General features: G+C 47.7%; 1 protein-coding gene across 1 annotated transcript; it reads right to left on the minus strand.

The window, feature by feature from the left end:
* Positions 1–4,389: 4,389 nt before the first annotated feature.
* Positions 4,390–23,398, minus strand: LOC122393881 (betaine--homocysteine S-methyltransferase 1-like). The gene is made up of 4 exons (XM_043390321.1): positions 23,285–23,398; positions 9,054–9,305; positions 6,309–6,831; positions 4,390–5,125 (listed from the first exon to the last, which is right to left on the minus strand). The coding sequence occupies exons 1-4, from the start codon at positions 23,294–23,296 to the stop codon at positions 4,713–4,715; spliced, it is 1,200 nt and encodes a 399-aa protein (XP_043246256.1). The 5' UTR covers positions 23,297–23,398; the 3' UTR covers positions 4,390–4,712.
* Between the last annotated feature and the right edge of the window lie 210 nt (positions 23,399–23,608).

A 23,608-nucleotide genomic window follows, 5' to 3' on the forward strand; every position in this document is an offset into this window, starting at 1 on the left:
TGGTTTGTTGATGTTTCCATGGAAACCCAATTTGACACGTGTAATGGCAGCATGTTGCTATCACCGGTGAAACAGGGCCCAGGTGGCCTACCATTTTTTTTTTGAAAAAACTATCGTATCAGGGCTATGACGAAAAATAAGTGGCCTAAATCCGATGAGAAGACAGGATTTGGGGGTACCCTAGGAGTTGGTTTGGCTCCGTGACCTGGTATGCCCCCCCCCCCGCGCTGAAACCCTGGATCCGCCAGTGCGTGAAATAATGCATTAAAGATTAAAGAACCATGCAAAGTTAGCCCTTTTACTAGTTTTACTGGCAAGGGCGATAATGTTCCCCTGAATGTCCTTATTGATCAGTACGAGAATTTCTCTAGAGCTCTCGTAGATAATTTCTCTAGTTTCTGAAGAATTTTCGGTACCCATGCTCTTTTCATACTGGATGCAAATATATGCAAGGCACACATCCTCAACGCAAGACACCTTTTTCGGGACGAGAAATAGAATATCTTTGCCTAGGGTGATGGTTGGGCTGTAAAAGCTCCTGATTTATGCTCGTCTCAGCCCAAGCTACGGAACTGCTATTCCAGTTCAAAACCCATGTTAAAAAGTGAACTATTTCCTTTAAGTGGCATTAACGCATAAACGGCAGAAAGTCAAGGCAGAAATTCGACAGGTGCGGTGTTCTGATATTGCCGTGGATGTGATTGCACCTACTTGAATAATAGCTCAGCCGTTTAAAGTAGGGTAGCCTGGGGCAAGACGCCCCAGATAATTTATTTTGCTACATAACTTTTGTCCTACATCACCTGGAAGGCCAAATTTGTGCTCAATGCGTTCTTTGGACATTTTTGGCTATATCTCCCTAAGGAGTCATCACAATTTCTTTCCAGTCTGGTCATATAATGATCATATAGTGCACGTTTTATAGAAGAGAGAATATTTCCCCAGATCCTTGCCAGTTCCGAGAAACATCGGTGAGGCGTTTTACCTCGGCGGGGCGACTTGCCCCGGTCTACCCTATGTTAAATGCCAGATAGTTTTCTGATTTTTCTTGCTTTGAGCTTTCGTGTGCTATCACTTTTACCTCAGTGTCTAGTCTGGAAGCTATTTGGGAGAGCCCTGAAGGTAAGTAAAAATTGCAAACTGCTTCTAGAATGACTTAGTTGCGCCATATTTGTAGTGAAGCGAGGTAAAGGAGACAGAGGATTCCTTTATAAGGGACATTTAAGAGACAAATAGGGGAAGATTAAGGGAACCCTATGTAAACACGGTTAGTGAAACTTTTTATGAGGTGAGGTCACTTCAAGTGACCTGGTGACCTGAGCTTGAATAACCTTGGTCTGAAATTTTCACAACATGTGTAGAATTGACGCATGAGGGGTATCGAAAAGTTCTGATCATCACATAGGAGTTATAGACCTATTTTAATGATTTTTCGTTGGTATTTTATTTGGTTCTCAAGAACAATGTTCATGCAAAGAAAATCCTGAAAAGTGGTTTTAATCTTATGTAGGAGAGACTGAAAAGTGAAAAAGATGAGTATTGGGCCTATTGGGGACCGAACCGCCATCCAACTAATGCATTTGAAACGGCACCACACTGAGAAAATACATCAAGAACGTGAAATTAGTTTATGTAGAGGAAAGCCCATCTCATGCACTTAGGGGAAAGTGGGGCAATGCCGAACTACGGGGAAAGCCGAAATTCTCGATTGTGGCCAAACGACTGTGATGTGCAGTCCTCTGGTGGCATTTTTGTCAAGTCTCAGTTCAAGTGATTCACCAGTATAAACGCCACGCGCGAACAGTTGTTAGCGAGGTGGCGGGGACGACGGAAGTTTTTCAAGGTACGTCGACTGTCGAGTAATGCTTATCCCGATATTAAAATTGCTATAACTCACCAAGTTGTATAAAATTACAAATCAATTATTGCTGTCTACGGTGTCAAATATCCATATAAACGGGACGTGCTGTGATATGGCTTATTTTATTACATGTGTATTTTTATTTTTTTACCGGGTGCCAATATGGGTCACTGGGTTAAAGCCGAAATCGTGGGAAAATTTTTCGGCGTTGTCCCAACCTGTTATTTTGACGCATATAAGCCTGTGTTCCTTTAAGCCTGTGATTTTGCAGTGCAAAAACACTGTCGGCGGATTGAACCGTCGTTTTTATTGGGCTTGGCACGGCGGCACCGCCATTCAACCAGGCGCGGCCACTGATTCACTCAGACGGCTAGGGCGGCTAGGGAAGCGAAGAAGGATGAGGGTAGGGGCGTGCTCTGAAACTTTGAAACTATTTTCCATTGGGGTTCATTTATTCATGTTGAATTTAAAATTAGTTTTGAAAGTGCAAAATCAAATTTAAAAAATCAAACTCGGCCTAATTTGCTGATACCATGTCTGGTCTTCGTATTCACATAATTATGGCCAGCTTAATCACGTTATGCACTAAATGCGTCAATGGTAGTGTTACAAGCGCAATTAACTTTGATCTGAATTTAAGCAAAACGTTATCGATCCATTTCGGCATTCCCTGTAGGTTTTCAGCATTCCCCGTAATCTATTTCGGCATTCCCCATAGGTTTTCGGCATTCCCGTAGTTTCTCTTTTTGGACATTTGTCTTTATCTCAGCTGACTCAAAGATCAATAACACAAAAGCACATTTGCGATGTATAGTCAATTGATGAGGCTTGTCAGAAATGCCGCTGGATTTTCTACTGCCGGCTTTGTTTGTCTGCTACAGAGTCTCAAACAGAAAAGTTTCGGCATTGCCCCACTTTCCCCTACCGAAAATGAAGAAATAATTTTCAATATGGTTGCAAAGCCCTTGCAGGGGAGTCAAGAAGTGAGTGACTACCAATGACTGACAAGGTGGCGACTGTGAAGGAAGTGACGGACCTCATCATTACAGATCGTCGCGTGACCTTTTAGATGATGATGCAACAGAATTCAGAAAGGTCTCAATGCTGGCAGTGCCTGAAAATGTTATCAGCGAAGAACTACAGATGATAAAGGGGTCAGCCCGCTTAGAAGTTCGTGTGTTGACTTTGTTCAAGAGAAAAGGGCGTCTTGGCCTTTCGAAACGAACACTAGGCTTTTTTTTAGGAAATTGAAGGAGTTCGTCAATCGTTAAGTGACTTTTGACGAATGCTGGGTGTATGTGTATGATCCAGAGACAAAAAAGATGATCAAGAAGTTGAAGCAAAGCACATCTGTCCCTCTTAAAAGGCGAAGATGCAGAAGCCGATATGGAAGGTCAGTGCTTGATCAGTGTTCTGGATTTGGCGTAGGATAGTCAGTACCGACTGTCTTGATGATGGTCGGATAATAATGGACACGCACTACTGCACACTTTTGAAGAAGTTGCGAGATGCCCTCGAGCAGAATCGCCGCAAAAAAAGCCCAAGAAAGATGTTTTATCCTCACCGACAGCACCCCCGCCCATTCGTCCTGAGCTGCGATTGAAGAAACAACATGATGTGGTCATTAAATCCTACCGCATCTAACAAATTCATCTGACCTGGTATTAACTGACTTGATTGTTACGGGAGATGAAGAATCCACAGGATGGCCGGTGATTGAAGGACAGCAATGAACGTCATTGATGAGGCGGAGCAGTGATTTACGGGACAGTGCGAGGGTCCTATACAATGGCGGCCTGAGGCAGCTCAATAAACGACGCAACAAGTTTGCAGTGTGTGTGGTGACATGTGAAGGAGTAATTGTAAAAAAAAATCAAATTTCTGTCACATCTAATTCATGGTGATGATCAGAACTTTTCGATACCCCCTCGTATGATAAGGTGTGCCCAAAAAAAAAACAGCGGGTGTTCAAACGAAGCAAAGCACCCCCCCCCCCTCAGCAGGGCGCGGGTCGTGCAGCACACCTCTGCTGTATAACTCTGAAGCAGCAGCCCCCGAGAGATCGGGCTGCACAGTCCGAGGAGCCACTCGGCTGCCGATCGCCGGCCGGCTGCTCCGAGCCCCCGCTCCCTGACACTGACCCTCATCCTTGACTAGGTTTTTGCGGGTTATGATATGGGGAATAGTCCGAGATTTTACTCATGGCGTCAGCTTCGAGTTGGTGTGTGTGTGTGTATGGGGGGGGGGGGGGGACTGAATACATTAGGCCCCTCCTCGACCGGAAAGTTAGAATAGCTCAGCTGCCCCTCCTCCCCACGAGACGTCTCTCAGCTGCTCCTCCTCCCCACGAGACGTCTCTCAGCTGCCCCTCCTCCCCACAAGACGTCTCTCAGCTGCCCCTCCTCCCCACGAGACGTCTCTCAGCTGCCCCTCCTCCCCACGAGACGTCTCTGCAGCTCCCAAGTCCCGCGCCTATACGTATGCTTTTCTCCACCACAGAGCGTTTCGCGGCCGGCGACACGCTGCGCTGCACTTATACCGAGGTATTGATGTATTGACTTAAACACATACACTAATACAGTGTTCCTGGTATCATACTAGTCAGCCGCAGAAAAAAAACGAGAACGAGAGATCCCCGCGATCTGATCACCCGCGCCTCTGTTCGCTCAGACAACCTGCTTCGATTAGTCTTCATTCCATACACGTGTGTTTATTGCAGATTACCACAAAAAGTGGCTTTCAAATGCAGCCTGCCTAGAGCTCGCCCTCAGGCCATCTGATAGTGTTGGCGCGGCCCTTCTGGGCTAGCCGTGCTGCGGTCGAGCTTCAGGCTTTTCGCCCCAGTGCAGCACTATGCCTCAGCTTCCTTAAACTTGTCGTTGACGGCGTCCAGCTCGTGCTGGGTGGTGGGCTCTTTGTGCTGCAGCAGCTCCTGGTGGCCGGCCGTGACGCCCCAGCCGGCCGGCCGAGACAGGGCCGCCGAGTACGGCCGGCCGGTGGCCGGACTCAGCCGCGACCAGTACTCCCTGCTGGCGCGCGCGCGCACCCACGGCTTGGTGTGCAGCAGCAGGCCGCCGCCCCACAGCTCGTGCTTCTGGTGGGCGGCCGGCAGTTTACCGCGCTCCTCGCGCAGTTCCTCGGCCACGGCCCGGATGTGGTACGCCTGGAACATGCAGCAGCCGCCGATGTAGCGCACGCCCAGCTCGTACGCCTGGCGTGCGTACTTCTGAATCTCCCATCGCGTCATGATGCGCGGTTCGAGCGCTGTCGGCAGGAGACGGAGCACACAGTCGGTGACCGAGAGACGGAGCACACAGTCGGTGACGGAGCACACAGTCGGTGACGGAGCACACAGTCGGTGATGGAGGGACGGAGCACACACTCAGTGACGGAGGGACGGAGCACAAGTCGGTGACGGAGCACACAGTCGGTGATAGAGGGACGGAGCACACAGTCGGTGGCGGAGCACACAGTCGGTGATAGAGGGACGGAGCACACAGTCGGTGACGGAGCACACAGTCGGTGATGGAGGGACGGAGCACACACTCAGTGACGGAGGGACGGAGCACACAGTCGGTGATGGAGGGACGGAGCACACACTCAGTGACGGAGGGACGGAGCACACAGTCGGTGACGGAGCACACAGTCAGTGATAGAGGGACGGAGCACACAGTCGGTGATGGAGGGACGGAGCATACACTCAGTGACGGAGGGACTGAGCACACAGTCGGTGACGGAGCACACAGTCGGTGATGGAGGGACGGAGCACACACTCAGTGACGGAGGGACGGAGCATAAGTCGGTGACGGAGCACACAGTCGGTGATAGAGGGACGGAGCACACAGTCGGTGACGGAGCACACAGTCGGTGATAGAGGGACGGAGCACACAGTCGGTGACGGAGCACACAGTCGGTGATGGAGGGACGGAGCACACACTCAGTGACGGAGGGACGGAGCACACACTCAGTGACGGAGGGACGGAGCACACAGTCGGTGACGGAGCACACAGTCGGTGACGGAGCACACAGTCAGTGATAGAGGGACGGAGCACACAGTCGGTGACGGAGCACACAGTCGGTGATAGAGGGACGGAGCACACAGTCGGTGACGGAGGGACGGAGCACACACTCAGTGACGGAGGGACGGAGCACACAGTCGGTGACGGAGCACACAGTCGGTGATAGAGGGACGGAGCGCACTCATCAACTTCCTCTCGTCGCGGGCAAAACGCTAGTTGTTCCGCGAAGCTGTAGCTCGATCAGGGGCCAAACGGCAGGGGAGGGTCCTACGTATCCCGCCCCCATACGTAAGACGAGCTGTAAAAAGGTCAACACAGGTGATGGTTGGGACTGTTATCCAGAAGCCGCGGGGTTAAGATACTGTTACCCAGAATCTGCAGGGTTGTGAAGAGTTGTGACGCCATTACCAGACGCTCTGCCGACTCACCGAAAGGGAACTCGGGCTGGTCAATGAAGCCCTGTTTCTTGGTGTCCGGAGTCCAGATTGCCAGCGGCTGGGCCATCAGGTGCGCCTTCAGTCCGGCCTCGGCCAGTGCCTCCTTCATCAGCCGCACGGCCTCCAGCGAGACGAACGGGTCAAAGTGGCAGTTGACGCCGACGGCGTGCGCTCCGGCGCGCGCCATGCGCACGGCGCACTGGCCAGCCGAGACGCCGTGCAGGTCGCCCTCGGGACCGATACACATGGTGGCGCACACGGGCAGGCCGCTGCTCGCCAGAGACTCGATGGCCCACTCCATCTCCTCAACGTGCTCAAAGTACTCGGCGATCAAAAAGTCGACTTTGTTCTCAACAAAAACGTCCACCTGCTTCTTGAACTCTGCCTGGGTGGCCTTCTTGCCGAGGCCGCTGAGGTAGGAGGGCGTCTGGGAGATGCCGCCGGCCACCAGAGCGTCCCCCTCGGCGGCCACCTCGTGCGCCAGCCGGCAGGCAGCATCATTTACCTGCCGACACTGGCGCCGCACACGGTGACGGTCAGAACTATACACACTGACACTGGCGCCGCACACGGCGACGGTCAGAACTACATACACCGACACTGGCGCCGCGCACGGCGACGGTCAGAACGGCTTACTGCGCACCAGACTGGTTTTTGATTCACCTTTTTTGGATCGATTCAATCATTGATTCATTTGCTTTTTGTTTGATTCAATCACCGTTTGGTTCCTTCAAAAATTTTGGTGAATCGATTCCTTTGGATTCAGAGAATCAAAAAACAATAAAAGGAATGATTCACGTTTGATTCAGCCAATTTTTTTTGAATGATTCTTTTTTTATTCAATTAAAATATAAAATATACAAAATATCAGGGATAGTATTGTATTTGTTGTGTTCTTTTTGTTGTCATGTAATGGCAGTAGTGTTCATATTTGTTGATAATGAACTATGTTCGTTCACTTCATTTTTTTTTTTAAAGTTCATGAATCATTAACTTTTTTGATTCAATCAACCCTGATTCCCAATGCGTTTGATTCAATCATGGCTTGTGAATCAAACAACTATTGACGGTGAATCAAACCTTTTTGACTCAACAAATTTTGTTTGATTCAATCCAATCGATTCAATCACAGATGAATCAAACACCAGTGTGCTGCGCACAGACACTGACGCCACTGCCCAGGAGTAGAAAAAAGCATCATTTGGTGTACACAAGGCACAAGCCAGGTCATGGCCTGCGCCATGAATTTATACGTTCATGAATGGACAGACCGGCCCCCGGGTCTGTAGCGGGTCTGGAGCTCTGGCGTTCTACCCCTCCCCGCTACAGACCGGGAGTTCTACCGCTACAGTTCTACCCGCTACAGACCAGGAGTTCTCCGGCGTTCTACCCCTCCCCGCTACAGACCGGCCCCCAGGCCCTCCCCGCTACAGACCGGCCCCGGGCCCTCCCCGCTACAGACCGGGAGTTCTCTGGCGTTCTACCCCTCCCCGCTACAGGCCGGGAGTTCTCTGGCGTTCTACCCCTCCCCGCTACAGACCGGGAGTTCTACCGCTACAGTTCTACCCGCTACAGACCGGGAGTTCTCTGGCGTTCTACCCCTCCCCGCTACAGACCGGGAGTTCTCTGGCGTTCTACCCCTCCCCGCTACAGACCGGGAGTTCTCTGGCGTTCTACCCCTCCCCGCTACAGACCGGGAGTTCTCCGGCGTTCTACCCCTCCCCGCTACAGACCGGGAGTTCTCTGGCGTTCTACCCCTCCCCGCTACAGACCGGGAGTTCTCTGGCGTTCTACCCCTCCCCGCTACAGGCCGGGAGTTCTCCGGCGTTCTACCCCTCCCCGCTACAGACCGGCCCCCAGGCCCTCCCCGCTACAGACCGGCCCCGGGCCCTCCCCGCTACAGGCCGGGAGTTCTCTGGCGTTCTACCCCTCCCCGCTACAGGCCGGGAGTTCTCTGGCGTTCTACCCCTCCCCGCTACAGAGCGGCCCCCGGAGTGGGTGTGTTAGTACTGAGCGCAAACACGCACGCAAACCCGTGGAAGTCACGTGACTTTCATTCACGTATCGGGAGCGTAAGGTATTGGCAGTGTTTCTTTTTATATACCTTGGTATTGGCGATGCCAAGGACGGGATCCAGGGAGGCAGCCAGGACGGGAAAATAGCGCAATTACAGTTTGGGAAGAATATCTATGGCTATAAGAGGAATCATGCATAAAATTCATCCTAGGAGGCAACATGTGCTATTCCCCTATACGCTGTGCCACAAATTTCTTCTCCGCTGGCCAGCAGTTAGCAAATAAAAGCACAATTGTAAGTCGTCAATTGTAAGCACAATAAATGTGTACACAAGCAACTGTGGGTCCCTGTACCTGCCTATGGGCTCATTGCATCTTCAACTTTCAAAGGGCCCGGTCGTCTTAATTGCATCTGAAGGTCATAACTTGCAAACAATGTGTTTGTTCGCAAGTTATTGATGAGAAAATAGCACACCAAATTTTGCGACACTACGCGCAACAACTTTTTGGCTATTGACGAAAAACCTCGATGTATGTGTGTGTGTGTGGGGGGGGGGGTTACCGCTCCCCCGCAGGTGCGCGGGTTAAGTAAAATAAAAAATATAAAATTGACACCAATGATAATCACGTGGATTATCCTGTTTGCACTGGACCGGATAAATGGACGGCACTGAGGCGGGCCGCGGCCATACGCACGCCGCCAGCCCGGACAATGACTCACAGTGAACTTCACTCCGGCCTCGTTGCCGCGGTTGCACAGCTTGTCGTCGGACGCGTAGAAGGTGAAGGTCTGCATGACGTCGGAGCCGGCGCGCAGGAACTCGCGGTGCAGTCCGCGCACCACCTCGGGATGCTCCAGGCACACCTCGGGCGTCCACGGGCCCGCCTTGACGTAGCCGCGCTTCTCCAGCTCGAACACAAAGCCGCCATCGCCGATCACCACCTCTCCGGCGTCCAGACGCTCCAGCAGACCCTGGAGGCAGGGACGGAGGAAGGAAGACTTAGACTGCAGCCACTGGCCAGACCCTGCCGAGGGGAGGGAGGCTCAGAGCGACTCCCGTCTTCAGCAGACGCCGCGCGAGGAGGAAGGAGGGCAAAGAGACTGCACCAAACAGAGCCACAAGAAGAGCAGGATGAACGATAAAATAGTAGACACCAAAACTAATCAAATTACTACTTCCAGATTTAAGAAAAGACTTGGGAAGAAAAGTCAACAAAACTTAGAAGGCATCATCAAACTAATGCGAGAGAAGGGAACAGACCAGGGTTTTGTGTTTGCTTAATTTTCCAAATAAACAAACATAAACAAACTATAAACAACATAAACAACATAAACGAACAGTTGTGTCCGCGAACAGCTGACGTCACGGGCAACTGGACAACTCAACATGAACAAGTGTAAGTTGCGACTGGCAAGTGTGGAGATTTTCGGGTTCAAAGTGTATGCAGAGGGTGTTGCTGTTAAAGGGACCCTCCCACCTTTAAAAAAGTTTATGAATTGGCATGAAAGTGATGTCGCTCGGTTCAGAAAGAGCGAAAACGAATATCTACCAAATTTCACCGAAAAATATTCACCGGTTTTCAAGATATTAGACTTTTACTTTTGTTTACTTTTTGGGATCTCCGCTGTTCCTAGCGACTTTATTTAAAAGTGCGGCATTTGTTGCGCGCAACGCAGCATATACCACCGCGTGCTACAAAACGTTTTAGTCAAACATTTAACGGACGTTCGAAAGCCTGATGACGTCATCAGATTTAAGTGCCTATACCAATACATTGTGGCACTTATTTGCACAGATGTCAAAATCAAACTCAAATTTCTTTGCGATGAAGTAATTGCTGGAGAAACGGTTTTCACGGCACTGATTTTCAAAGAACGTCCATCAAGATGGCTATCTCAACTCAAATCTAATGTTAAGGTGGGACAGTCCCTTTAACCCAGAACGTGTCAGGGTGTTAAAGGAGATGAGGTAGCCCAAGAACGTTGTGCGAGACATGTTCAAATGTCGATGTGATGTGGCGACTCGTGACACGCGCCTGACAGATACAGAACAGGTGCACCTACCGAAAGTGCGGCTTGTTGCCAATCAAAAACACGTATAAATACAAATGTGGTGCACACGCTAAACATACATGTGGTCCTACAGGGCGCGATCGATAAAAGGTCAATGACATGAAGAGCTATCCAATGTAAGCAAGGTTACCTGACAACAGACAGGGATCGCGCCCTGTAGGACCACATGTATGTTTAGCGTGTGCACCAACTGTGTGTGTGTATTTATTATTGTGCTGTTTGTCCGTTACCAAAACACGCATAGGGCTGACTCAGCGTGGAACCGACTGCCCAAAGAGATTTTAGACATGTCCAGCATTTTTACTTTTAAGCGGGGTATCAGGCCACCACGAAATGTATAGTTTGATGTTGAAGTGGCTTAACCCGCGACCGCCTGGGGGGGGGGGGTCGGATCCGACCCCCCCTCCGTTTTTCTTGAATAACTCATGAACCGCTTAGTGCTTACGCTATCAAGTTGAAACTTGGCATACCTTCTTCCCCATCAATTTGACGTCTCCTGGGTAATTTTTAAGAAATATTTTCCAATTTTTTTAGATATATCGATTTTAGTGATGTACAGGGTGACACAAAAAAACGGTCATCACCAAATTTCGAATAACTTCGGAAGTTTTATTCAGATCATCATCAAACTTCGGCCACTTAAGGTCACACCTATGTAGCATACATCCACCAAGTTTCAAGTCTTCACTACGAATACTTTTAGTACAGTGTGTGTTTTACTGACGCTCCACAAAGTGCTCCAGGTGAGCGCCACGGCGCTGCAGGGTGTAGGCACACTTGCATCCGGCGGGCAAAGTTGTCGATAACCCGATGGCTGTGCACTTTACAGAGTGCAATGGCCTCTGGAGACAGTGCTCAGGGGGTGTGCTACCCCTGAAACGTTATTCTTATCGGGTTATCGGCAACTTTGCCCGCCGGATGCAGGTGTGCCTACGCCCTGCAGCGCCGGGGCGCTCACCTGGAGCACATTGTGGAGCGTCCGTAAAACACACACTGTACTAAAAGTATTCGTAGTGAAGACTTGAAACTTGGTGGATGTCTGCTACATAGGTGTGACCTAAAGTGGCCGAAGTTTGGTGATGATCTGAATAAAACTTCCGAATTTATTCGAATTTTGGTGATGACCGCTTTTTTGTGTCACCCTGTAACTACATGGCGTTTTCAGTCAAAAAGTGGTAAATGTTTAAAAAATCGCCAAAAATCAGGGTTTAAAGCAAATTGCAAATTAAGGCCATGAATAGACGCAGCTGAACGAGTTCTTTAAAATGGCTATCTCGGATTTTCCATAAAATGCGTTTTTTACCCCAAAAAAGTCAAACTATATTTTTGGAAAACAGCTAATAAAATCCAAAATTTTGAGAATTTCCAAAAAACCGGATTTTTTGTTAAAGAGCTCTATTAGAACATTAGATGTCCCAAATTTCAACTTTCTATCTTGATTTTTGACCCCCAAATTGTAAAAAATAGCTCCAACATGCAAAGGGCATGGTTACGTCATAAGCATTTTCGTTAATTAGTGGCACTTCTGAACATCGCATGTGAAAACAAATAGCACCACTAGATTTCTGGGACAAAGCTCGTCTAGAAAAGTGCATTTTATGTCAAAAATAAGAAGTTAAAAAATAGACTTTTTTCTTAGCCCTCGTTTAGTAATGTATGGTATAAACAATTTTTATGCTTTCAATGCACACTTATCACCAGCACAGTGACTTGCTGTCACATAACCATTACCATCGGATTCGGCGTGAAAAATAAGCCATAAAACATGTGTCGCACGCCCATGTAGCAGAAAGTGAAAACCGTGACCTTTCGTGACCTGACCTGACCTTGACCCGTACTTAGTATGACTCCTATACGCACATGGTACCTTCACTAGGTCTTTGAGGTCATTTTTGGTGAGTTTCGAGCAGCAGCTATCGATTCCGCTGTCCGTAAGCCTAATCATGCAAAACTCCAGAATTTGACCTTTGACCTGACTTTGACCCGAAAGTTGACCTCAATCTTAAAATCTTTGCTTGGGATCTTTGCTTGGGAGTGCCTTGGGAAGGTCTCGTAAAGTCCTTTCGAACGCCGCCTCGCGGGGCTCGATGCGACCATTGGTTCTCGAGATAACAGGGGGGGGGGGTCGGATCCGACTCCCCCCAGGCTGTCGTGGGTACGGAAATAGCCCAGGCGGTGCCGGGTTAACCCGCGCCCCGTTGAGGTCTGGCAGGTTCCAGATCCTGTGGGGGGAGGGCCCCCCGTCGTATCTCTGGAACAAATACCCGGATCGGAAAATTCAAACAGCATTCGAATAAGCTCATCAAGATGCACCAAATACGATATCGATGATCTCGATATTTGACCTGTGACGTCAGAGGGAAGTCAAACAAGGTCAAATCTGTGCAATTTACAATGACGAGAAGTCGGTCGTAAAAAGAAATTTAGGCTTCTAAAATGTGTCTGAATACCTATGACATATATATCATAGATCGGAGACCTGTTTCAGCGCGAAATATATATGTTTTTTTTTGCTCCGCCAGCCTAAAGCCAGTCTGGAGCCGGGGGTCATTACAATGTATTATGGAATATTATTCCATAACGCATGCGCAGTAGGCATCAGTGGGCGGAGCAAGAGGCGGAGCTTCCAACGTATGACGTCACGGAAGAATATTCTGCCGCAGAATGGCATGACGGATTTTAGTGATGCCGATAGTTTTTTACGGGGCGAGCGAAGCGATCGTAGTTAGTCTTTCCTTAGATTAACGGAAATTTCTGAGTATGAGCGGCCGGCCGGCCGTGCGGACGCTTTTGCGAGGCTTATATCTCAGCAACCACTTGAACGATTTACATGCGGTAATTTTTGTAGGGTAGATTCATTCCTTCTACCAAGTATTGGACTATTCCCGATGCTTATGCACGTGCCACGTGCAAAACAAAGAGGTGTCAGTTTTGTAATTATTGCAATATCTCGGTAACTACTTGGCCGATTGCGCTGAAAGTTGGCATGTAGGTAGGCACTCACTAGGCACTGCATATCCATGTGCCAGAGTTGGGGTGCTGCTGCACGTGCGCACGTGCAGGGGTCGTTTCCAGATCTCGAGAACGGCTGGACCGATGGCGCTCAGTTTTGGTACACGGTTAGGGACCAGTTAGTAGGGTGCCGTGCACAAGTCAGTTGGGACCCATTTTGCACGTACGCACGGGCAGGGTGCCGCTCCCAGATCTCGAGAACGGCTGGGCCGATTGTGCTCAAATTTGGCACATCGCTAGAAACCGGCCAGTAGGGTGCCGTGCACAAGTCAGTTGGAGGTACCCCTCGAAATTTCGCACGTGCAAGACTCACCCCCTCGCTCGCTCCGTTAGTCGCCCCAAAAGGCGCTATACTGGTGCTACTCAATGTGGCGTACCAAGCAATTGAATTGTGGCGCCTTTCTTTCTTGTGAGGATGCATTGGAAGGTGTAATAGCGTGAATTGGTGAGTTACTACCATGGGCGTCGCCACCACTACGGACACTACGGACGGAATCCGTACAAGTTTTGGAAGGTTCGAAAACCTGTTCGGAATGTCCGTACAAGTTGTGACGACCGAAAATGAGCTTTTCGTATCATATTAAATTAACAAATTCCACAAAAGTATGATCAATATCGCCGTATTTCTTGAAAGTATTCCGGAGGTTTTACGTCTAGTTTGGATAAGGAAGGAAGCGGTTTCTACCACATTTTCTTTTTCGATGCTTATCTACCAGCTCAATGACTTGTTCTCTTTCAATTAATGTTGGTAGATTGGGTAGGTAGTGGCAGGGCTGCGGAGTCGATGGATTTTCGGCGACTCCGACTCCGACTCCGACTCCGGCTTTCAAAAACCAGCTCCGACTCCGACTCCGACTCCGGGCAGAATTGTCGACTCCGACCGACTCCAACTCCCGACTCCGACTCCGCAGACCTAGCAGGGCTGCGGAGTCGACAGATTTTCGGTGACTCCGACTCCGACTCCGGCTCGGGTTTCTAAAATCGACTCCGACTCCGACTCCGACTCCGGTCACAACTGTCGACTCCGACCGACTCCGACTCCGACTCCGACTCCGACTCCGCAGCCCTGGGTAGTGGTACCGATCGGTTCCAGATGTACAAACTTTAAGAATTCGCCCTCGCACTGCAGAGTGCAAAGTAGTTGGCAGGGGACCTCCTTCCTCCCAGCCCTGCTAAGCAGTCAAGGATGCGGATGGCCAAAGTCAGCGGGCTGAAACTGATTAGACCGGGTCGAACCGAACTGAACAGAGTGGGCGGGTAAGGTTAACCCTCGCCGGACCTATTGGTTTTCTACATACGAGGGGGGCGGGTACGACCCCCTTTCGCCATTTCGCCCTTGGTCGAGCTAGCGCGTCGCGGAAAAAAAGCGAGCGTATGCGCCGTTACGAGACGCAGAGATTGATACCCGACTTAACCCGGCAGTTGCTGGGGTATTTCGCCACCCACCGTTGGCGGGGGGGGGGGGCGTTAAATGCCCCCAGCCGATAACTCGAGAACCAATAGGCGCAGCGAAACGCACGTGGCGGCAAACGAAAGAGCGCGACGAGACGCTTCAGATGAGTACTTTAAAGTTGAATTTTGAGGTCACAGGTCGGGTCAAAGTCAGGTCAAACACCTGAAATCGGGCTTTCAGTAGCATGGACTTTAGGACTTCGCAATGGGCGCCTCTCGTCGTAAACTCTGTCAAAACGGTGCACAATCCTTCATATAAGGCATACAAGAGTGTCAGTTCCATGTAGGGGTCAGTCAAGTCAACCGGGTGGGCACATATCCCCGAAAATCAAAACTGATATTCGTAGCCTGTGACACATGTTTTAGTGGTAATTTTGGGCGTAGAACACGATGGTGACATTCATTTTATCATATGTGTACGTGTTTGGTTCAAAAAGTTCAATTTAAGAAATGCATGTATCATGGTCGTGAAGTAGTCATGAGAAATTGCCAAGATTCAGTTCAAGATTTTGGAAAATGCAGAACGATTATCAATAATCGAAGATAACCATTTGATTGTTCATGGTATTGGCAGTCTAATGGCGTTTACGTCATGTCTGTATGTCTCTTCTGTGATTTTATATGATTTTTTGAACATATGCCATTTTTGGTCAAAAACTCATAAATCATAACGTCACTAAAACCTCGATATCTCAAAAATATTCCGACCGATTTTTTTGAAACTTTGTCACAATAAATTTCAAATAATTTCCTACAAGTACCCAAATTTTGGCGCGCCTGCGGCGCGCCGTTTTTGCTATGGCCGGTGAAAAAAGTGGAAGCGTTTAACGCCCCCCCCCCTTCCAGCAACTCGCGGGTTAATGGTCCTAGGTCAACCGGTGACCTCTGAGGTCAGGTCAAGTACCCCAAGGTACGGCTCCGTTTTTGGTGAATAGCCTCGCATAAAACGGCCGCAGAGCCGCGATTTTGCCAGCATCGTGTTCGTCTCGCTCAGGCGGGTCGAATGCGGTCGTTGGTCAGCATGTCTATATCAAAAGTTATTTGCGAAAAACTATTAGATACCATTCGTGAACTGAGATGACCTCAGGGGCATAAACAGGGGGTCACGGACACCATTTTCATGTTCAGTGTATCTAAACCACTTGTAATTCAGTGTTTGGGAGTGTTTATAATGTCTTTCGTCCAAAAGAGGCGCATTTCAATTTCTCCCATTGATTTATAATGGGGAGGTCGCAAAATTGACCTGACCTCAAGTCATCGATATCAAAATTCTGAGATATAAATTTTGTACATGTTATTGCTCTTAGCAATCGCTGAAGTTTCAAAGCGATCGGTCACTCGGTGTAGCTATGGCAGACATTGAAACTTTTTATGAGGTGAGGTCACTTCAAGTGACCTGGTGACCTGACCTTGAATGACCTTGGTCTGAAAATTTCACAACATATGTAGAATTGATGTGTGATAAGGTGTACCAAAGGAGCGCCGCCGTTTTTTAGATATTCGCGAAAAACCACAAGGGGGGCTCAAACACCCCAGCAGGGCGCGGGTTAAAATGCAAGCTATGACTTCAGAACGTGACGTTATGACTTCAGGGAGCTTCAAGAAGACTGCGGAGGGCGGCACTATGACCTCAGAGGGCGGCACTATGACTTCAGCGGGCGGCACTACGAGAACAGAGGGCGGCATAAAATGTTATTTAATGTGGTTCTATGAAATAGCAATGCAAAGACCGATTATAGTCCCAGTGTTGAACTTTCCAATGAAGCATTGCAATTAATCATATGGTAACTAAGTACCGAAGAAATAATTCATAAAACATTAGAATCATGCATTTGTCTCGCTGTAGAACAGGGTTACTTTCAGTCTCTTGGGAACACGATTTGCCGGTCTCAGATAAAAAACACTTGAAAAAGCGGTACCGTAAAATGGGGTGTTAAGGGACAGTGGGGTGCTAAGGGACAGTTGCATGGGAAAAACTTTGAGTCATATTAACTTCCTAATTGAGAAGGTTCAATAAAAACTTCAGTGTGGTAGTTGACACTGTTTTGCTCTTGACCATACGACAAAATGGTATGATTTTTCATGCAAGTGATTTGGTTCAAAAATGGATTTGAAAATCATGCTACATTTTCACAAAATTGAAACATCTCCAAAACTCTGTGTGTACCACATAAACTAGTGGGTGTACAGGGAAATGAATGCATAGGTGTATTGTCACATGCATTGCACATGTTTCCTGAAAAACTTGTGCAAATCCACCCATTCATTCATCATCCTCTTCCTCTTTTCCGGATACATACATATTTTGAGGTGGATGTGGGGTGCTACGGGACAGGGAAGAAAAAATAAAAAATAAAATCTAAATAAAATTTATTAAGTTTTCTTTCAGTAGGCATGGAAAACACCAAATTCCACATAAAATGCTGGCAAGTTCATGATTTTATCTCTAACACATCTTAAGTTATGTAACAAAACATCTCAACACTCTTTTACAATGGTGGGTCAATGGAGACTGATGTAGGTAAATGTGATGTCATCATAAAAAGGCTAAAACAAAGAGGGCGACATAATGACAAGTGACTAGCTTCAACATGGGCTTTTATTGATGACAGAAGGATACTTTTTGGTTCTGTTTACCTTATAATTAGCACATTTTCCAAAAGCGTAAACTGCATTACACGTAATTGGCTAAAAGGTCATTAGTGGTGAATGAACCTGACTTGTTTTGTGACAGAATATGCAAAACATTTCAATAAATAAATTGTGTGCCCTTTCACACCCCAATTGTGAGCATTTGATGACCGTTTCTTGGAATAATATAGGTGTCCCTTAACACCCCACATTGGGGTGCTCAGGGACAGTGATGAAAAATAATAAAAATAATATGCAGGTATAAATCTTAAAAACTTTAATGTGGCAGGCATGTAAAGCACCAAATTCCACATAAAATGCTGACAATTTGATGCTTCTATCTCCAACCCTTCTTGAGTTATCTAACAAAACACCTCAAAACTGTCCCTTAACACCCCGTTTTACGGTAATAGACAATACAATTTTCAACCAGAGGCCTGTTTCACTAACAAATAAAGTGTGTAATTACAAAGAAAAAACTTGAGTTTAAAAGAAATATTTACCAACATTTGAAATTTGGATTTCACGAAACCTCCGAGCATGAATTTTGAGTTTAGAATTTACCAACTTTTTTACAAGAAAAAAGTTTGTAAGAAACATCGAAATCGCAAACTTTCTGTTTCACGAAGACCAAAAACTGAAAGAAAACGTTGTACTTACAAACCCGAAATTCCAGTGGCTCTTACGTTCGGAATTTTATTACTTTTTGTGCAATGATGCAAAGCAATCAATTATTTAAAACAAATATGATATGCTGAGTCATTGTATGCTCTTTTTTACTTAGCACAATCCCTACGAACCAGCTACGAGCAATAAATATATATCGTCATGTTTTGTCATTCGCGCGCCATAATTGCATTCAACAGTCTTCTGCTGTAAAATGTTTTGCGTGTTGTTTTCTTTGAATAATAAGGTATTGTGAACTATCATTTATACCATTCAGAAACAGCATCATTATTTATAATTTATTCATGCATTTTTTTGGCATGAATACTAGACATAATTTGATAAAAAGAAGCAATATCTGTAACATGTTATAGTTCTTGATTAAAAACATTTTTACTGTTTACAAGTTCTTTTGCAAACTCTTTTTATCGGAGGTGCCGCTGGTGATGAAGTTTAGTGAAATCCGATTTTACATAGTTTGCAAAAATACTTATGAATTGTAAAGTTCAAACACTTGTAATCGCAAGTTTTTAGTGAAACAGGCCTCAGATAGCATCTAGTTTTTTATGTTTCTTGTCTAGAATTTTCATAAATCAGCCGTGAAAATGATCAATTTCGTTAGATTCCGAATTTTCGCCAATGGGTCTTAAGTAAAACATGGTAACTTTCAGCCTTTTGGGAACACGATTTGCGTACCTCAGATTGAAAAAAAAACGTTTCAAAAGGCGCAGATAGTAGATGATTTAACCTACAAGACAGCATCTCGCTTTTTCCGTATCTGGTCATGTATCTTCAACAAAACTCTCAAATATAGTCAATTTAGCATTAAAGTTTATGAATTTAGAATAACCTTAATCAGGGCTGCGGAGTCGATGGATTTTCGGCGACTCCGACTCCGACTCCGGCTTTCAAAACCAGCTCCGACTCCGACTCCGACTCCGGGCAGAATTGTCGACTCCGACCGACTCCAACTCCCGAGTCAGACTCCGCAGACCTAGCAGGGCTGCGGAGTCGACAGATTTTCGGTGACTCCGACTCCGACTCCGGCTTGGGTTTCTAAAATCGACTCCGACTCCGACTCCGGTCACAACTGTCGACTCCGACCGACTCCGACTCCGACTCCGACTCCGCAGCCCTGAAGTCTGATATTGAAGTCTTCAATATCAGACTAGGTTTGGGCTACCGTCTCGTTTGATCGGGGGCCGGATTAAAATAGCTTTTGATCTGTGCGGTCCACAAGGAAAAACAGAATGAAAGTGATTGAATTCGTGTTTTGTTTTTGTTTTTGTTTTGTTTATGTTTTTTCTTTTTGCCTGCATTATGATCAAACACACAACTGAATTTGATATTTTCAATGCTCAAGAATTTAAGTCATTTCAGTCAATGCGTCATTCCAGCCTAGCTCGTCTACGTTGGTCGTTGCATACTTAAAGAAAAACTCAATTAAATCTCTAATTCAAAGATGGAATCTCCCCCTGGAGCATTAAATCGAAAAACTCCTAATGTCTTGTGGTAAGGTGGCGGACACGGCGTCCATATAGCTCAACACAACACTCAGCAGTCAGCAGTCCATGAAAACGTCTACCTAGTTGCCATCGCGCACCGCCAGGACTCGATCGGCCACCTGCAGCTCAGAAAGGGCGCAAGCCGCTGCTGGGTTCGTAACTTACGAACAGAGCAACATGCTAAGTAGGGTGTATGAGTCTCGTGAGATGATGTTTTTCGTACTCCAGCGTAGATGGGTAGCCATACGGCTTCCACGGTTGACAGTGATGACATCAGTCATCTTTTGCAAACTCGTTAAAGATTTGGGCTGTACGGGGATGGAGTACGAAAAACATCTCACGCTCCTGAGTGTGTATGAGTCTCCCTTAAAGGTAGTGTGCCACCTTCGAATGATTTCCCATTTTATTTTTCCTAGGATAAGACGTTACGCGGCACGGGTGGACATCGATAGCAGCGCCTCTATCGGTCACTAGGGAAAGCTGGGCTGTAGGCGACGAAATACCGGCTGAGTTGTCACACGTTGAATAGGTTTATAGACATCCGTCTTGTGAAAAAGTTGAACTTTTGCCTTCAATATTTCTACAGGCAATTTTAGAAGTGTCTTCACATAGATTACAAAACCGTTTAGATTATTGTATTCACTTCAAGCCTCCCCTATTGTGTTCTTGATGATGATGCAGGAACTATTTCTAATTAGTGTTTCTAGCTTAGTAAAAGAACATATTGTGCAAACGATGAAAAAAAGCATAAATGGAAGATTTTAAATGCAATTTTCTCTAACAATTAATGGTAAATTCTCTACATATCAAGGGAAAGGTGCATGCTAACTGATAATTTAAAGTTCTTGGGGCCAGTTGTTTTTTCTCTTTCTTACGTCGCCCCAATGGCCGCGAATACACCTGTGATAACGCCTATCGAAGCTTCTGTTTTTACCTAATATCGCAAAAAAAATCAAAAATGGGCCTAAAATAGTGTTTTTTCGCCTAAAAGTTTATCGGTTTTTCGATATGTATAAACAATTACCTATAGTGGGCTGACCTGCAAACAGGCGTCGGCAACAATCACGAATGCGGCGCACATGTGACAATAAGCAAAGGTCATTATAGAGTTACGACGTATGGGAATGAGTTATCAGCTGTCTAATCGTAGACAACACAATGTCGAATTTAAACTGTAAGCCTGTATTGGTATTGTTTCTTTAATTTGGCTGTCGAACATTAATTTATGGTTTGAAATATTATTTTATGTAAAATAATTGATATGAAACAGCCGTCTCTAAAGTTATGACCCCATTTCACCAAACGCAAGTGGCAGAAATGACAATGATCAGCTGACGCATTTTTCTTGGCCGAAGTCAGAGCGCGCGGCCCGACGCATCACGCGTATTTAGAAATTCCGACCTCGACGAGCAAGAACCTAACAGGCGTGTTCGAAACCGCAGGAGATGATGATGAACGGGTTTATCGAAACTTGATTGAATGAGCCTATCGGTAATAGCGATTTTAGTGTGTGCATTTATTGTTCATAGTGGTGTGAAATGTGGTTGGGGTACGACCGACAACCCGTCGGGGCGAATTTCGCACTGGGGTACTCAAAATTTGAAGAATTTAAGACGTTTCCATGAGTTTTGAAGGTATGGATAAGTTCTAAAAATCTGGTTCTCTTTAACTGGGCCATTAACTCCATACGGTCCAGGAAAGCTGGCACACTACCTTTAAAGTTAAAAGTATCACTTCATGGGTTGCGACGGCTCGGCGAACAATTCCATTCAGTTTAAGGACCCCAGCAGTGGGGTCATGGCCTGTAGGGTGTATCATACAAAGTGCGCTGTGACACGATCCTACGTCACACCGTTCAGTGCTACTATCCTCAGGATACTGAAATCCTTCTCCTCCACGCCGCAACCCCTTCCGGGCTGGAAAGGCAACTTTATCTCATGCGGGCTGCTCCCTTGGAGCGGCACCGCTGCTCCCGAGGGTGCGCACCCCGTAGCCAGGTGCAGTGAGTAGTAAGTACCTTTGGGGCTCGTCGGCCTGTCCTTGGGGATGGGCTCAGCCCCGGTGACTCACTAGGGTGCCTGCCCAGACCAATATCCCCCTAATTCCTATCATCCTTCTGGCTCTGAAATGGTCTAATGGACCGAAAAGGCCTAACCCCAAAAAAAGATCCTACGCCAGCAGTAGAAGAACTGCTAAATGACGCAGGCACCAGCTGCTGACAGCTGGGTCGAAACAAGTGGGGCCGCCAGAGGTCGTGCTCGTATCGCTCTCTCTTGACCCCGTCCACCGCCCCAGGCGGATACGTGCGCCGCTAAGGTTCACCAGCTGGGCGCTCACTGGTCTGCCTCAGTGGGCGCCAATCACTGTTAACGCAGTGTGCGGACGCGTAAAATCACAAAGAAGCAAAGTTCCGCCATAACTCTAGTTACTCTGAAGAAGCCTTCTGAACGACGTAAACAGGTCATGGGAGGGGGGGGCCTGGCATCAAATAAGGACTTAAAAAAGAAGACGGCTGAAAGGTAAACATTATTCTACATCGCCGTTCACTAAGCGGCTCATTAAAAGAACATAAAGGACTAAGTGACTAGAGAAAAGTTTTTTTTGTGATTGGAATTCGCTCGCGGGTGCACCTGCAACCACGATGCATTCCGTTAGCGGGTGCAACTGATGTCTTTCATATTCGCGCACGGGTTTCTGGGCTATACCAAAAACCTATTATAGTCGTGCCGATGACGGGTCAAAATTTCAGCTTTGTAGTGAAACAAATCTCAAATCTTCTGCGAGTAGGGTGGCTTTCGTTGAGTAAATGCTTACTTCCACAAGTGACCGTACGCCCCCCCCCCCCCCATCCATCCGCAACCTCTCCCCACGCCCCGCCGCGTTGGCTGCGGCCGCGCGTCTGGCTTCGGTCAGTGCCTTCAGTGGCTCTCAAACATTTCCGCTCAACAGCGAGTGGGTCAGGTGGCGCCCTCCCCTCAGAGTCGCGACACCTTCAAGAAAGACTATACAGACTTTTAAAGATATTTAGGAGATATCATACCGTCTGCAAATCACGATGGTGGGGAGCACTGCCCCCGATTATGGTGGCTCGCTCATGCTGGAGGATCTTTGGCGGCGTTGTAAGGCACACGCGACTTCTATAGGTCAATGGGCACACGTCTATCCTTTGCCCCGCCGCGCTCGCTAGCGCAAAAAGGTGTAATAGCCGGAGACATGTGCTTTGTAAGTACTTGCTAACATACTGCAATGACCCCGGCCGAATATTGCAGCAATTTGTACTCGGCTAACGGCCTGCGGCAGTTAACGGCAGTTATACGGCCTCGTTCAAAAATCGGATAAGAGCCTCGGACTCGGGTTTGGATGATAACTTACCCTCTTGTCCGTCATATCACGTCGACTGGTGATACATTTTCAAAACGCCTATCCTTATTCATTTTTTTATCTCGCATTCGGCGTCGCTTAAAAATCGAAAAAGGACCACGGTGTGGAGCATCAATTGACCCCAGCCTGGCGGCCTAGGCGCCCTGTTTTTACCCTCCACCATGGTGTGGGCTGGCTACCCCTGGTTACCACTGGTTACTGGTTACCACTGCTCACTGAGCCGGCACTCACCTTTTTACCCATGGCGGCCCGCGTGCCCGCTCACCCCTGCCGGACCTGGATCGGAACTGGCTGGCCGCCGCCCTCGGCTGGATTATATAGGCACAGCAGAGCGGCCACTTATCCCACCATGTGTGGAACCCAAAAATACCCGGCCAACGCGCCACGGCACGCTGACGGCGTCCCAGCGTAAAACCAGCTGCTCCTCGGAGCTCAACACGCGCTGTAAAACCAGGTGCTTCCCTAGTTCAGGGGTAGGCGGTGCGGCCCAGATATGAGATTTGGAGGCAGCTGGCATAGTAAGGTTACAACTGGCTACAAGCCATGCGTTATTTG

Source organism: Amphibalanus amphitrite, unplaced genomic scaffold (assembly GCF_019059575.1).
Source record: "Amphibalanus amphitrite isolate SeventyFive unplaced genomic scaffold, NRLGWU_Aamphi_draft 000560F_arrow, whole genome shotgun sequence".
Lineage (NCBI taxonomy): Eukaryota > Metazoa > Arthropoda > Thecostraca > Balanomorpha > Balanidae > Amphibalanus > Amphibalanus amphitrite.